Source organism: Telopea speciosissima, chromosome 7, assembly GCF_018873765.1.
Source record: "Telopea speciosissima isolate NSW1024214 ecotype Mountain lineage chromosome 7, Tspe_v1, whole genome shotgun sequence".
Taxonomy (NCBI): Eukaryota; Viridiplantae; Streptophyta; class Magnoliopsida; order Proteales; family Proteaceae; genus Telopea; species Telopea speciosissima.
Genome location: NC_057922.1, coordinates 49,218,916 through 49,236,619, shown reverse-complemented (window position 1 = coordinate 49,236,619; position 17,704 = coordinate 49,218,916). Strand labels below are relative to the sequence as shown.

Below are 17,704 nucleotides of genomic sequence, written 5' to 3'. Positions count from 1 at the left end.
TTTCGCCAGCCCCTCTTTCCACCACCCCCCTTCTCCAATTTTTTAGCCTCCCTAGACCCTTCCGCCACTCCCTTTATTTTTTTGCGGAAGGGTTTCTGCCTTCTTCTTGTTCCCCGACTCCCTTCTCCACTCTTGGTGGTGAGTTGACTCCCACCAAGGGGCTTTTGGGCTCTTGATGACTTAAGTCCATTCCGCAGAATTTTTTTCCTATCTTCATGGTGATTTTTTTTATAACCAGCCACCATGCCAGGAGATTCCGACATTACCACAACCATCTCTGGCCCCGAAGGCTTGAATCAGCGTGATTTCCTTCCGTTCCAGACTAGCTCCATTAAACTGAATGGAAGCAATTATTTGCTGTGGTGTCGCTCCTGCCTCTTTGCTATTTGTTCCCTTGGAGATTCTGGCTATATCACGGGAACGGTCGCCAAACCATCTGATGCAGGTTCTGCTCTTGAAAAGTGGGTGACTTCCAATTTTCTTGTAATGTCCTACCTTGTCAACTCTATGGAACAACAAATTGCCGGGCGTTATCTTCTTCTTGACATGGCTGCAAAAATTTGGAAAACAACCAAGGATACTTACTCTAAAGTTGGCAATGCTGCTGCTCGGTATGAGCTTCACCAAAAATTTCTTCAGACCAAGAAACTGGAGTTGTCCCTTTCCCAGTATTACTCCAAGTTGTGTACCATGCGGCAACAATTGGATTTTTTTGGGACTTTTACTGCTTCCTGTGAGGCCGATACTACTGGGTTTCAGAAGTGGGAAGAGGACTTGCGTGTGTTTGACTTTCTTGCTGGACTCAATATTGAGTTTGATCAGATTCGGGCTGCCGTCCTCCATCGTGATCCTCTTCCCTACCTTGAACAGGCATATTCTCTTGTTGCTGCTGAGGATGATCGCCGGACTACTATGATTCGGCCCGCTACATAGGAACGAACTGCCCTTCTCTCTGGTTCTCAGTCTAGTACCCGTGGAAATTCTGCCCGTGGTAGTGGGGCTGATCGTACGGGCAATGATTGACCTCCCATCAAGTGTGATTATTGTGGCTGGGAATGGCACACAAAGGATCGCTATTGGAAGCTTCACGGCCGTCTTGCAGATACCCGGGGACGTGGTTCGGGTCGTCCTTCCCGGGCTAATCAGGCTGTATCTGATGGCCATTTTTCTGATTCGACTGGCCCTCTTTCCAGTGATTAGATGCAACATCTCCGTACTTTGATGTCTTGGCTGGACACTACTGCTTCCTCTGCCTCTGTCGTTTCCTTGCCCGAAAATTCTGGTTCAGGTATTTCTTTTAGTGGTAGTTGCTCCTCTGTTGATTCCTCCACATGGGTAATTGACTTTGGCGCAACTGATCACATGACAGGTTCTCCTTCTCATTTTTTGAATTATTCTCCTTTAGCTGGTAATTCCAAAGTTCGTGTTGCTGATAGTTCCCTCTCCCCCATCTCTGGAAAGGGAACTGTACAGTGTTTGCCGTCTATGCGTATTTCCTCTATCTTGCTTGTTCCCAAATTTTCTACTAATCTCTTGTCTATTAGTAGTCTTACTAGGGATTTGAAATGCAAAGTCACTTTTTTTCCATCTCACTGTTTGTTTCAGGACTTGGACACGGGTTGTACGATTAGTAGTGGTAAGGTGGTCTGTGGTCTCTATGTGCTCGACGGCTGTTTGTCTGCAAATTCTGCTTTGGCTTCTCTTGGTTCTCCTACTGGCACCTTAGATTCTGCCCTTACTAAGCTTTATACATGGCACAGACGTCTTGGTCATCCTTCCCTTGGGGTTTTATCTACTTTATTTCCACCTTTGATCAAGAGATGTAATCCGAATAATATTAGTTGTGATGCTTGCATCTTTGCTAAACAAACTAGAGCTATTTATCCTGTTTTTGATAATAGAAGTTTGGTTCCTTTTACTTTGATCCATTCGGATGTGTGGGGCCCTGCCCGGTGTGTGTCCAATTCTGGGTTTCGTTGGTTTGTTACTTTTATTGATTGCTTTAGCCGGACTACCTGAGTATACTTGATGAATCAGATTAGTGATGTCTTTAGTTTTTTCTAGTCATTCCATAAGATGCTTCATACTCAATTCGATGCCGTTGTGAAGATTGTGCGCACTGACAATGGGAAGGAGTACATGGACAGCCACTTTCGCACTTACTTTGACTCACACGGGATTATCCACCAGACCTCCTGTGTCGACACGCCTGCCCGGAATGGTGTTGCCGAGCGAAAGAACAGGCATCTTTTGGAGGTTGCTCGCTCCCTTATGTTCACTATGAATGTCCTTGCCCGGTTTTGGGGGGATGCAGTGCTTGCTGCCTCCTATCTCCTTAATCGGCTGCCATCTCGGGTCTTGGATGCTCGCTGCCCTCTAGAGGTTCTTGTGGGAAGTTCATCCTTTGTTGTCTCTCTGAAGGTGTTTGGGTGTGTTGTGTTTGCCCGCAATCACCACCATATTGGGAAGCTTGATCCTCGGGGTCATCGGCGTATGTTCTTGGGGTACTCTGCCACTAAAAAAGGCTACAAATGTTACCATCCTCCCACACGACGCTTTTTGATCACTTTGGACGTTGTGTTCCGTGGGTTTGAGGCTTATTTTTCACCTACTACACCTCTTCAGGGGGAGCTTCGGAGTGAAGAGGTGTCTCCTCTCACTGAGTCGTTGGAAGTTGAGATTTCTACTGTGGAAGAACCATCGACGGAAATAAAGATTCAAGATGGGATTATCGGACAGGACCAGGACCAGCCCCTGATACAAGGAGTTGTTGAGCAGCCTATTGTCCAGGGGGAGACTAGAAAATATCCCCATTATGATGAGACGTTTGCCAGAGGAACATGGTACAAAAAGACTACCACCACTGAATCATCTCCACCTGTACTTCCGGCTCCAACTTCTACTCTACCTCCTTCGAGTTCCTCTCCTGGTAAGCTTGCCTATGATCCTAGTCTTGATTTGCCTATTGCTATTAGGAAACTTAAAAGGAGTTGCACTCAACATCCTATTTCTAATTTTTGTGTTTTATGACTCACTTTCCTCTTCCTTCCAAGCCTTTGTTACCTCTCTATCCTCTGTTTGTAATTCCTAACTCTTGGTAGGAGGCTATTGCCGAACAGAAGTGGAAAGAAGCAATGAATGAGAAGATGAGTGCTCTGGAGAAGAATAAGACTTGGGAGTTGATAACTCTTCCTCTTGGAAAGAAACCAGTTGACTGCGAATGGGTCTTCGCCATCAAACAAAAACCAGATGGGTCTGTTGAAAGATATAAGGCCAGATTAGTTGCAAAGGAATTTACCCAAACCCATGGCATTGATTATCAGGAAACATTTGCCCCTGTTGCGAAGATGAACACCGTCAGAGTAATTATCTCCTGTGCTATTAATCAGGGTTGGGAACTTCAACAACTTGATGGTAAAGAATGCCTTCCTCCATGGTGATCTAGAGGAGGAAGTTTACATGAAAATTCCACCAGGATTTACCACTTTAAAGACTGGGGGAAAGGTATGACATCTGAAGAAAGCTTTGTATGGGTTGAAGCAGTCTCCAAGAACCTGGGTTGGGCGGTTTTATAAAGCCATGGTGTCAAATGGCTACAACCAGGGTAATGCCGATCACACATTATTCATCAAGAAAGCAAGGCAGCATATCACAATGCTAATTGTCTATGTCGACGGCATTACGATTACTGGAGGTGACATTGAAGAAAAAAAGAAGTTGAAGAAGTACTTGGGTACTGAATTTGAAGTGAAGGATATAGGGAAACTTAGATATTTCTTGGGAATTGAGGTTGCCCACTCAGCTCATGGCATCTCTCTGTCCCAACGAAAATATACCCTTGATCTTCTCAGTGAAATTGGAATGTTAGGGTGTAAACCTGCAGACACACCTCTGGAGCCTAATACTCATTTGAAGAGCAAGGAAGGAGATCTTGTTGATAAAGGCAGTTACCAGAGACTTGTTGGCCGCTTGATATACTTTTTCACATACCCGGCCTGATATAGCCTTTGTCGTGAGCTTGGTCAGTCAACACATGCATGACCCTCATTCTTCTCATTTGGAAGCTGCCTACAGGATTTTGAGATGCTTGAAGTCTTCTCCTGGAAAGGGAATCTTATACTCTCTTCACGGCCATACTCTAGTTGAAGCATACATAGATGCTGACTGGGCTGGTTGCCCTGATGATAGGAGATCTACTTCAGGATACTGTACCTTTGTTGGAGCTAACTTAGTTACTTGGAGGAGCAAGAAGCAGTCCGTTGTTGCTCGATCAAGTGCTGAATTCCGAGCTATGGCACATGGAGTTTGTGAGTTGCTATGGTTACAAGGCCTTCTACAGGATTTACACCTTCCAATAACTCTACCTTTGCATCTCTACTGTGCCAGTAAATCTGCCATTAGTATAGCACACAACCGTGTTCAACATGACCTTACCAAGCATGTGGAGGTTGATAGGCACTTCATTAAAGAGAAGCTGGAGCAAGGAGTTGTGTGTGTCCCTTTTGTTGAGTCCAGTGATCAACTGGCTGATGTTCTTACTAAAAGCCTTTGTTCTAAGTCTTTTTCTTCTATAGTTAGCAAGTTGGACATGGTTGATATATATGCATCAACTTGAGGGGGAGTGTTGTAATGTAATGGGTACAAGGGTAATTTTGTCCTAGGGGTATTATTGCCATTTGTATCCATTCTGGAATGTTCCTCATCTAGTTATAAATAAGAGGCTGTGGACACATTGTACACAAGCCACATTCAAGGAATTCCACAACTTCAAATCCGGTGTTTCATGAAAGGACAAAACACATTGAAGTTGATTGTCATTTTGTTCGAGAGAAGCTACAAGGAGGGTTAATTTCTCCTGGTCATGTCCGTATAGGAGAACAACTTGCAGATGTGTTCACAAAGTCTTTGGGGGGAGTGCAAGAGTGGATTATATTTGTAACAAGGTGGGCATGATTAACATCTATGCTCCAGCTTGAGGGGGAGTGTTATCGAAGTGTATAAGGCTCGGTATTAGTGCCTATACTAATACCGGGATATGTGAGGAGGGTATTTATGTCTAGGTTATTTATTCTTTTTCTTTTCTGCATTTCCTGTTTTACCCTTGAGTGAATATATAATGAAGAATTAAGGGAGATTACACTTATCGTGTAACTCCCAAGTTGCACATCTCGTCTTCTCCTCTCTCTCTCGATTTCCCTTCTTCTTCTTCTTCTTCTTTTTCTCTTATAGTTTACAAATAAAAAGGAACATAAATCGAGACCAATAAGGGATCTTGGTATTAGCGCCAGGCGCTAATCCCGAGACCTATAGATGGGCCCCACTCGACACTTCTAACACTCCCCCTCAAGCTGGAGCATATATATCAATCATGCCTAGCTTGTTACAAATATAATCGATTTGCCCACTACCCAAAGGCTTAGTTAATACATCTGCAAGCTGCTCTCCGGTTTTGACTTTTGACTTGACTTGGAAGAATCACTCCACTTTGCATCTTCTCACGAACAAAATAACAATCAATCTCAATATGCTTCGTCCTCTAATGAAACACAGGATTTGAAGCAATATGATCGGCCTGAAATAAGGTGAGGTGTAGGTCGCCTGAAGTTCCCTATGCTAGATGGATCTGGAACCAAACTTTGCCCACAAAGATGGGTTTCTTTTCTTGGCAGCTTCTAAATGGAGGAATCCCAACGGAGGTGTCCTTGATGTCTATTGGCATTCCCCTGGCTTCGAAGTGCAATTGTTGTAGGTGTCCCATGCTGGAGTCCACTGATCACTGCCTTCTTACTGGGAGTACGGCGGTGAAGGTTTGGAGCTTCTTTTATCGTGTCTTTGATGTTGCCCTACTGCCATCTCAAGACATAAGAGGTCGGCTTGGTTATTGGCATGGGTTGGCGGGCAGCAGCAGCCTATGTGCTTATATTACAGGTATCCTACCTTCTCTGATTGTTTGGGAGCTCTGGAAGGAAAGAAATAACAGAAGACATGGAGAAAGGATGCGAGCTGCTGCTGCTGTTATTGATAGTATTTTGCATTGGGTAACAGAGCTTCCTTTACCTGCCAAAATTAGGCGCTCGTCTTCCTCTAGAGAGGGCTTAATTTTGCAGTTGTTTGACTTAGTGGTTGCGCAGGCCAGGCCGAGGTGTCCCCTCCCAGTTTACTGGTGCCCGCCTTTTTTCTCGGTGAAGCTTAATGTTGATGGGGCTTGTAGAGGTAATCCGGGTATTGGTGGGGGAGGTGGGGTTATCAGGGACAAGGAAGGTTTTGTGCTAGCAGCTTTCTCCAACTTCTATGGTGATTGCACGAACTCATTGGCATAACGGAGGGCTCCGAAAGATGGGTTGAAGTTGTGCCATGAGTTGGGCCTTTCTGATGTTGTGGTTGATTCGGACTCGGCTTCCACGGTTAGGATGATTAGTCAAGAAAGGTGTAATCTGTGGAGGGGGTGGTATTGTTTTCAAGAAGTCATGGCCTTAGTAGACACTACTCGAGCTTCGGTTTCTTTTGCGTACAGGGAAAGTAACAGGGTGGTAGATTGGATGGCGAATCTTGCTTGTGATTCTTGTTCGTCCTCCATGTTCCACGTTGCCATCCATTTGCCAAGGGAGGTGCTTCGCATGCTCCGGGAAGACACGGCTGGTTTACCAGTCCTAAGGAAATAGGTTTGGTTACCTACTTAAATTGTCTTTGTCGTATTTTTTGGGTTCAGTTTTTAGTTTAGAGTGTTTGCTCCTCTGGGTTGGGGTTAGGTGGCATGTCCCCACCTTGTATTCTTTATTCAATTTTGATTATCAATAAATTTCCAGGGGCTGGCCCGGGTCCCAGGTAATGTTCAGGTTAAAAAAAAAAACAGCAATATGAACGGTCGCTTGATTATCACACAACAGTTGCATGGGAACCAAGGTTTTAAAACCTAACTAAGATAACAATTGTTGTATCCACATCAACTCACAAGTTAATTGTGCCATAACTCTATATTCTGATTCAGCACTTGAACAGGCTACAATACTTTGTTTCTTGCTTTTCCAAGAACCATGATTTCCTCCAACAAACGTACAATTTTATTGTTGATCTCCTATCCACTGGAGAACCTGCCCAGTCAGCATCTGAATCCCTCAACTCTGTTATGGCCATGATCTTGATATACTACTCCTCTACCCGGAGCCTTCTTGAGATATCATAAACCACATATAACAGCATCCCAATGAGTAGTCCGAGGAGAAGAAAGAAACTGGCTCACCATACTAACAGGAAACGCAATATCTGGTCGGGTAACAGTTAAATAGTTTAACTTACCCACCAGTCTTCTATACCTCTTAGGATCATCAAGAACATCTCCCCCTTCAGCGGTAAGCTTCATATTGTGATCCATAGGAGAGTCAATAGGCTTGGACCCAAGCATACCTGTCTCAGTAAGTAAATCCAAAACATACTCTCTGTGATAGAAAAACTCCCTTCTTGGATTGAGCCACGTCAATTCCCAAAAAATACTTCAACTTCCCCAAATCCTTAGTCTGAATTTTTTGTTGCAGGTATGATTTTAACTTCATAATACCTGCTGAATCATCACCAATAATAATAATGTCATCGACTTATGCTATCAGAAAAATCTTCCCCACACTTGAGTGTCTATAGAAGAAAGAGTGGTTACCTCCACACCGAGATAGACCAAATTCAAGAACAACCTTAGTAAAGCGACCAAACCATGCACGAGGAGACTGTTTCAGCCCATACAAAAACTTTTTTAATCTACAAACCATACCAGACTCCCCCTGAGCAACAAATCTTGGAGGTTGCTCCATATACACCTCTTCCTGCAAAGTACCATGCAAAAAATGCGACATCCAGCTGAAACAAAGGACAGTGATTGGATGCAACAAGAGATATCAAAATACGAACTGAAGTAAGTTTGGTCACGGGGGAGAAGATATCTAAATAATCTACACCATACACCTGAGCATAACCTTTCACCACAAGTCTCGCGTTTAAACGAGCAAGAGAACCATTAGGGTTCACCTTCATGGCATACACCCATCTACAACCAATTGCAGTCTTACCCGGGGGGCTGCGGAACGAGTTCCCAAGTTTTATTCATCTCTAAAGCCAACAATTCTTCCTCCATAGCTGTCCTCCAGCCAGGACTAGATAAGGCCTCTGTTATAGACTTGGGCAAGGGATGAGCCTCAATAGTAGACAAAAAGGAACGAAAAGGAGAAGACAAACCAGAATAGGATACAAAGTTGGAAATAGAGTGTTGAGTATGGCTACGAGTACCTTTTCGTTTAGCAATGGGAATATCAAGATCAGAAGTAATAGGATCAGCTATAGGCGGGCTGTCATCAGGATCTGCAGCAGAAGGAGACGGGATCGAGTCCGTGAGCACAGGGGGGCAGCAGCTACCTTCGGATGCTGGGTGTAAACATTAATAATAGGAGGACGGTGAACAGCAGCTGTGGAAGCAGAACCCTATGGCAAAGAGGTCTGGATAACATAAATAGACACATCATTATCCAACTCAAAAGCATGGACTGGTTCAGCATGATAGGGGGTGGACTCAAAAAATGACACATCAGCCGTAACAAAATACTTACGCAAAACAAGGGAATAACAACAAATACCCTTTCTGGGTACGAGAGTAGCTAAGAAAAATACATTTAAGAGCTTAGGATCAAGCTTTGACAAACCAGGCTGATGGTCATGAGTAAAGTAAACACACCAAAAAATACGAGGAGGTAATGCAAATAATGGCTCTTTAGGAAACAACAAGGATTGAGGAATGCTACCCTTCAAAACTGAGGAGGGCATACGGTTAATAAGATAATTGGCTGTCATCATCGCATCAGCCCAAAAAAATTTTGGAACTTGCATCTCAAATAACATGGAATGGGTAACTTCAAGTAAATGTCGGTTCTTCCTTTCTGCTACACCATTTTGTTGAGGCGTGTCAGAACAGGAAGATTGGTGAATCATACCATGCTGAACCATGAAAGCAGAAAAGGATGCAGCAAAATACTTTCTAACGTTGTCACTACGCAAAATTTTAATACAAACACCAAATTGAGTACGAACTTCAGAAACAAAGGCACAAAAAATAGAAAACAACTGAGAAGATTTTGCATTAAATATAACCAAGTGGCCCTTGAATGGTCATCAATAAATGTAACAAAATATTAAAATCCCAAGTTGGAAGTAATAGGACACATACCCCATACATCAGAATGGACTAAAGCAAAAGGAAAAGCTGAACGCTTATAGACTCTAGGGGGATAGCTCACACGATGGAGTTTCCCAAACTGACACGACTCACATTCAAGACTAGAAATAGAAGTAAAACTAGGATCTAATTTTTTTAAGACTCTCCAACGATGGATGACCAAACCGCCAGTGAATTTGAAGGTGAGAAGCAACACTGGAACAAGCAACCGAACCCGAACCCCAATCCGGACCTTCAAGTAAATACAGCCCCCCTGACTCCCGTCCTCTAACAATCGTCTTCTTCGTAGCAAGATCATGAAAAACACATGAATCAGGGTAAAAGGTCACTGAACAATTTAAAGCTTTGGTTAACTTACTAACAAACATGAGATTAAATGGAAAATTGGGAAGGTAGAGAACAGAAGGAAAGGACATAGATGAACTAGGGTAAACAGTACCAGTGCCTTTAACCTTTCCTAAGGACCCATCGGCTAAATTAACACTAGAAGATGATGGGGACAAGGAAGAAAAGATACCTAACATTTCTGACATGTGATCAAATGCCCCTGAATCAATAATCTAGGGACGAGATATAGCAGAAAGACATGTTGTGGTATTACCTGTCTTAACTAAAGTAGCAGTGGAAGAAGTGGGCTGTGAGATTTGAGATGAGCAAGGATCCATGTAGACGACCACAGTTAGATGGTCAACTGTTTTCCCACCAGTCATGTGCATTTTGCATACATTCAGTGAAGATAAACATTCTTCTGCCTTCTTATGTCAGATATAATTTTATTTTATTTTCTTTAACATTTTCATTAATGTTCAAATTTAATTATTTAAAAAGAAATTTGATCAGCATGACCATGTTTTAATCTTACATTCTTACATGCATTATGAAGTCACAAAACATGCTTTCATGTGAGATAATTCCTAACTGAAGGTCCTACAATAAGGAGGGGCTAGGGCTCTTAGTGATGCTTTAAAGAGGAATGATATTTAGGGAGAAGTGGGAGATCATAGGGTTGGTGATGTGGCCCATGGGCCAATATCAGTTCTTCTAGGTGATGCAGGAAGATTTATGGACCTGCCGGTAATGGGCTAAGCTGAAAGTAGGGTTAATAGAAAACAGACTCTGAAACAGTGAATAGTGAATCCTTGTTGATTGAATATTGTGGGGATTGATCATCGTCTAAGGGCAGCCTGAAGACATCGAGTTCTCTCTCTTTCCGTCATGTGACCCTTGCTTTTTCCAGCCTCTATGACTGGCCCCTCTGGCTAAGGCTCTTACTCCTCCTCTCTTCTCTCCTCTTCCCACCCTCTGCAGCCATCCCACGCCCCTCCTACCTCCCTTCTTCGCCCCGATTGGAAGTCCCTTTTCGGTCCAGCTCCCTCTTCTTCTTCTGTGGGTCTCCCTTTGCACTTTGTCTCCCCTTCCTTTGCCGATGGCTCCAAGATTGCCCTCTGCCCTTCAGGTCTCCTTGATGAAGCCTCCTTGTAGGAAAATGCTATCGTTGGTCATTTCATTGATACCCTCCCTCCTTTCCACATTGTAAAGCTCTCTTTCCAAACAATGGAGACCTCTAGGGTCTTTCAAAACTTTCCTGTTGGGGAATGGTTTGTTCATTTTCAAGTTCTCTAACTCCATGGATAAGAATCGTATCCTGGAAGTAGGGCCTTGGCTGGTGGGTCGAAAACCAATTTTTTTGCGCCAATGGACTCGACATATCCAGCTCCAACGTGTTGACCTCTCCTTTATCCCACTCTGGATCTCCTTCCCTGAGCTTCCCTTCCATTACTGGTGCACCGAAAGCCTAAGTTTGGTTGGGTGTGTCCTTGGTACCCCCTGCATTCTGATGCCAGAACTAGTAGGAAGGATAGGCTTGCTTTCGCCCGTATTTGCGTTGAAGTTTCTACAGATGAAGCTCTCTCTTCAACCATCACCGTTGTTGAAGAAGATGGTCACTCTTTTGTGCAACATGTTGCCTACGATTGGTCTCCACCCTACTGTCTGATCGGCAAAACTTTCGGCCATGCCTCCTCTCTCTGCCAACCAAAGGCCTTTGTTGCTGGGGATGAAGCCACCATTGAAGGTACCGCTGTATCGGAAGTCTCTCTTGTTCAGAATCGGCAGCTTCCTGAGGAAGAACCAGAACCAGGCATCGCCGGAATCACTATCGGCCGAGAGAATCTCCGTCTTCGACTTCTCCTTTTGGTTTGTCCGCTGGGCAAAACCCAAACTCTGTTTTGTCTCTTGGTTGAAACAGCTTTGCAGCTTTAGCCTCAGGCTCTGACGGTGATGTTGAGCCCTCTGCTTCCCTTGTGTCTCCTTTTGATCACTGTGCCTTGTCCAGTCGCGATCTAAGGGAGAACCCTGCAGTTGATCTTGAAAAGGAGACCTCTGCGTCTGGATCTCCTTTTCTAGCGATTGATATTACCTTGGCCCCAAAGCCTGTAACCTTTTTGTAGTCTGGGGACCTTTCCCTCTCCCTATCCTTGACGTCTCTCTCCCCAGCTACCATCCTTCGTCGTTTTCCCCTAGGCATGACCCTTTGAGCCTGAGGATTACCCCATTCCTCAAAATGCTTGTCAAACCCTTTTTAATCCCTCAATCCAATGTGGTCCCTACCCCTTCTTTGGCCATTCCTTCTCTGGCTCAGCCCACCACCCTCTCCTCTTTGTCTGACCCTGCAGATCTTAATGGGCCTGCTAGCCTTAATGGGCCAGCTCCTTCTTGCAATTTGACTCATTGCTCTAACCCTTATCTCCCAGCTCATCCTCATTTGGGCCTAATCTCCAATAGTGGGTCCCCCCACCCTGTGCCCCAATCTTTTGCCCCCCTCATCCCTTCGAGTTTTTCGCCGCCGTAACCCTAGCTCCCCTCCTTTTCCTAAGAATCGTCCATACATTGCCTATTCCTTGGCCTGCCTGGAGAGTATTATGCCTCTAACCTCGGTTATCAGGGATCATGCTCTCTGTTGTGAGCCAATGGACCCCGGATAGTTCTTCGCATTGGTTGGCTTTGGATCATTTTGTTCTGGTTTCTCCCCTTTCTTTAGTGCGCTTTCTTTATTGGGGTTCTTTCCCTTTTTTTTTGTTTGTCCTTGTCTTGATTAGGCAAGGCTTTGGCTTTGGCTCGTGCTTGTATTTCCCTCCCCCCCCTTTTCTTTCCTTCGGTTAATGAATTTTTTATTCATCCAAAAAAAAAATAAAAAATATTGTGGGGATTGAGAAGAAGATAGAGTAAAACATTATTAGTTCCCTACCAAATGAAAATAATTCAATTCGATAATAATCTGGTCAAAGGTTTGATGGTTTCTAAGAGATCTTCTATTTTGAAATATACTTGGATTGGGTGACTTAACAAACTTTTTTTTTTTTAACCCGAATATTACATGGGACCATGGTACTAAATCTCGTTTCGTTTCGGTGTTTCGGTCTAACCGAAATTTCTGAGATACCGAAATTTCGACGAAATATGGTATTTTTCTGTGGGTGTAAAATGCCAAAAATGACCGAGATTTCCGAAATTTTCGAAACGAGATGATCGAAATTACCGAGATATCCGAAATTTCCGAAACGAGATGATCGAAATTTCCGAAATATTGCATTTTTTTATATCGGACTTGCGTTTTGTTTCGGACAGGTCGAGATACTCGAAATATTCGATATCTTGACCGAAATTTTGCGAGTTTTAGTACAATGCCTTCGACCCGGGCCAGCCCCTAGCATCTTATTAATAATCAAATGAAATACTAAAGAATACCTGGGGGGGACATACCACCTTACACCAACCCAAAGTGGAATAACACTCATTACCTCTCCACAACTCCAAGCCCTACAAAAAGTATCAACACGACGTGTGCTATTGCCTAAGGATGGGCAGCCCAGCCTTATCCTCCCTAAGAATCCCCTGGAAAACCCCCAAAGGGAGAGAACAATGCTGGAACTTCGCATACGAACCAAACTCACAAGCAAGATTTGCCAGCCAATCCACCGCCCTGTTTTTTTTGGATGAATAAAAATTTCATTACTGAAGAAAAAGAACAACAACCCTCAAATAGGAGGGAAGGAGAACAAACAGAGAGCAAAAAACCAAAATACTCAAACAGAAGAGCCCACGGCTAGGAGGGAGATAGAGGAGAGACCCCAGGAGACAACAATGAGCCTGTTCCTTGGGGTGTCCTTACAAGAAGAGGGGGCCACCGAACTGAGTTTAGAAGTAATTTCAAAGGAGATGGAGTTCCAAATCTGGCTTATAGTGCGAGATTTGGTAGTCCATTTCCGAAGATTACGCTCCATCCAAATATGATTGATCGTGGCACAAAAGCCATCCTACCGACCACATCACAGAGAGAAGAGCCTCCAAAGGTCATCCTACCGACCACATCACAGATAGAGCTGCCCTGTTACTTTCACGAAAAGCAAAGGACAGCAAGGCCCTGGTAGAAGACATAAGAACCATGATCTCCTGGAACCAGTACCAGCCCTTCCACATCTCACACCTCTTTCTGTTCACCATTCTGACCGTAGCCTCAGAATCCGAGATAACCACCAGGTCCATCAGACCTAACTCTTGGCAAAGAGCCAAACCATCCCTCAATGCTCTTAACTCCGCAACTGAGTTAGTGCACAACCAATCTATTACATTACTTTGAATGCTTTCTGTCATATAGTGTCTTTGTCCTGCTTTATGTGCTTTACAGGTTTTAAATCTTGAGAATCTACTGAGGTGAAGGTAACATATGACACTAGAATTTATATCTAACTATCACTAAAATTGGCTTCTTAATATAAGATCCTTCTCTTGCAGTCGACATAGCATGAATTTTGATAGTGGTGCCTTTCTATTTGTTTGTTTTTTTCTTTTGGGTGTGTTTTAGTCTTATTTTGAAGTTATTTTTTGTTGCTGAAACATGTTTTTGGAAACAGATACGCTCCGACAATACTTCTTCTACACCATTTTGACGTGTTCCGGAATATATCCTCTCAGGATGGTTCTGATCAAGTTGGCGTCATCTCTGAAGTTGCATCTGTTATAAGAAAATATACCGACCCAGTGACTGAAGATGAATACTCTTATGATGGAGAGAACATAAACAGTGGCTTTGTAAGATTCATTCTTCATGCTTCATGGATAGTGAAACAAAAGTAGTGGTTGAAAAGTTAATATTTTTACTCTTTGTTATATTTTATTAAAGTCTTAAAAAGTGCCAAGTTATTAATTCTTGCAGCTGCGGGACAGATAGTATATGGTTTTCAAACTAATAGAAAATTTTTATTAGTGAATGAAAACATGAGGCAAATTTATATTCTAGGGAGATGGTTCTGAGTAGATAAAGAATATAAAAGGTAAGGACAAGAAAGACTAGCCACAATAGTTAATTGCTATTTATTCATTATTTGTATCACTTCAGATGTTCCATGGATACAAGCTATTCAATGCTGCAAACTCTTTTTTTTTTATTTATTCTGGATCACAAGAACTATTTACTGCAAACTCTTAAGTTCAGTTCGATTGTTACTCGGTGTGGATTATAGTAGTGTTATTCTGAAAATATGTGGGGATGATGTATCTGGAATTACAAAGATGAAATCTTATCTACAACAGCATATTCAGATGAAAGACTTGGATGCCCTAAGGTATTTTCTTGGTATTAAAGTGCTTCAAGTAGAAAAAGGATTAATTTGTTACAGAGAAAATATGTGTTTGATCTTTTGTTTGAGACTAGTATGCTTGGTTCTAAACCAGTTGATACTCCTATGGATCTACACCAGAAGTGTGGGACAGATGATGGTGAGTAATTTGATGACAAGCACAAGTACAGGAGATTAGTAGGGAAACTCATTTACCTTATTGTTACTAAACTTGACATATATTTGCTGTTGAAGTTATTAATCAGTTTATGGAGTCATCCAAGAGGATTCACTGGGAGGCAACATGTTGAATCTTAAGGGGGCTCCAGGAAAGGGGCTCATTTATCGACCTCATCAGCATATTGATTTGGTTGGATATTCTGATGCAGATTGGGCTGGTGTTTAAGGTGATAGGAGATCTACCACAGGTTACTATACGTTTATTGGTAGCAATCTTATCACATAAAGAAGCAAGAAGCAAACAATTGTGCCTAGATCCCGTGCTGAGGCTGAGTATAGGGCTATGACTCATATTGCAACTGAGTTAATGTGGTTAAAATCATTACTTCAAGAGTCGGGGTTTCCGGTTACTAAACTTATGAAGATGTTCTATGATAATCAAGTTACTATCTATATTATCAGTAACCTGGTGTTTTGTGAAAGGATCAAACACATTGAAGTTGATTGTCACTTTGTGAGGAATGTAGTAATGAGGAAGTTGATTGATGCTCCTTTTATTTGTTCTGCAGATCAGTTGAGTGATATGCCTTTGTTTAGTCTTGCTTACTTGGAAGGTCGTTCCAAGCCGGGCATGGGTGATTTATATGCTCCAGCTTGAGGGGGAGTGTTGTGGGTGTTGTATTAGTATTACTATAGGGGTATTTTGGGAAGATAATGCTTTTATATTTGTGTATGTATTGTTTAGTAGTATTGTTTAGGTGTTAAGGGTATACTTGTAATTGCTCCTCTATTATATTATATAAGCATCATAGAGCTCATGGTTTTGTCATTCTGTTCAAAACCGTAAGCCTAGTTTTCTCTCCAAGGCTTGCGTCTCTCTTTCTCTGTCTCTCTTTTTCTTCTTTCTTCTTGTTCTCTTGTGTTGCAGATACTGATTACTTCTGCTTGATATTGTTTCAGTTACGAATTTTTTTAACCCGAATATTACCTGGGACCTGGGCCAACCCCTAGAATTTTATTAAAATCAAAATTTGGAAAGACAATACAAGGGGTGGACGTACCGCCTTACCCCAACACAAGGAGCATAACTCTCAGTAAACACTAGGCCCAAACCCATACAATTAAGATAGGAAAAAAAAGACTCCTTTCCAAGAACGGGCAAACCAGCACTGTCTTCCCGAAGAATACGCTGCAGATCTCTTGGTGGCTGGCTGCCATAGTGAACAACAATAGAAGCCCTTGTATCGCAAGCTAAGTTGGCTAGCCAATCGGCTGCCCTTTTACTTTCCCTATAAGCAAAGGATATTAGAGGCCGAGTAGAATGCAACAATACCATCGACTCCTAGAACCAGTACCATCCCCTCCATAGGTTACACCTCTTTTGATTAATCATTCTTACTGTGATAACAGAATCTGAGTTGACCACAAAATCTGTAAGGCCTAAATCATGGCACAACTTCAAGCCATCTCTCAAAGCCTTCAACTCAGCAACCGAGTTAGTGTACTCACCATAAAAGCTGGATAAGGCTGCCAAAACCACACCCTCCTTGTCTCTGATAACCCCTCCACCCCCTCCTGTACCAGGATTACCCCTACAAGCACCATCCACATTGAGCTTAACCGTGGCGAAGGGGGGACACCAATAAACGGGGAGAGGACGCTTCAATCTGGAAGGAGGAACCGATAAGCCCAAACATTGAAGAATTAACACTTCCCTATGAGAACCTGAGCACCTAAACTTGGGAGAATAAGGTATGTCTTTCACCCAGGCTTTAATGCTCTCAATAACAGAACTAGCAGCTCGCCTTTTTTCTCTGTGCCTTCTGTTCTTCCTTTCCTTCCAGAGCTCCCAAACCACCAGGGAAGGAATCAGCCCTGTAATGTAGGCACATAGGCTTTTACCACTCACCACCTCTTTCCAAAGAAAGATTAGACTCCTGGCATCTTGTGAAGGGATCACATTAGTATCAAAGACCTGTGAAAAGAAATTCCAAACCTTCATCGCAGTGCATCCAGCTATCAGGCAGTGATTTGTTGTATCTCTCCTGGGGTTCCTGCAACAGTTACACTTGGATGCTAGTGGAATCCGAACAGCCATCAAGGAATCATCTGTGGGAATTTTTCCATTGAGGAGTTGCCAAGTAAAAAAGGCTATCTTTGTGGGCAGGGATTGGTTCCAGATCCATCTAGCATAGGAAACCTCAGAAGATCTGCTCCGCACTTCATTCTAGTCTGATTTAGTTGTGAACTGACCGTCACTAGAGGGAGTCCAAACCAGAACATCATCCTTTTCACCAATGGCGAAATTACCACATATGATGCTATGCCTAACCCCATCCGAGTCAATCTGATCCCGAACGGACTGTTTCCACGATCCATCCTCCTCAAAAGCATCCATGACTCACAAAGCTGTGTCAACTTGTAGGGCATTGTCCACATAGTCAATCAACTGGCCAAACTTTACCTAATTATCCAACCTGAAATAAATATTGCCAAAGCCAATCAACCATCTTAACTTGGCAAGAACGAGGTCCTTATGTGCCAGAGTGTTTCTCCAAGACTTCGAGCCTATCCCGCTCGGATCAGCCAAAACAATATGATTGTTTTTAAAGAACTTAGCCTTGAAGAACTCACTCCATAGAGAATGATCAGGCAGGATCCTCCATAATCCTTTAAGCCTTGAGGAGAGGCC

At 43.1% G+C, this 17,704-nt stretch overlaps 1 protein-coding gene across 2 annotated transcripts in view; it reads left to right on the top strand.

The window, feature by feature from the left end:
* LOC122668084 (peroxisome biogenesis protein 6) overlaps positions 1-17,704 on the top strand; it is a 176,232-nt gene that overhangs the window by 56,784 nt on the left and 101,744 nt on the right. For both annotated transcript variants that reach the window (XM_043864638.1, XM_043864637.1), the window contains exon 5: positions 14,128-14,305. In XM_043864638.1, the coding sequence (XP_043720573.1) occupies positions 14,128-14,305 (178 nt within the window). The remainder of the gene's footprint in view (positions 1-14,127; positions 14,306-17,704) is intronic.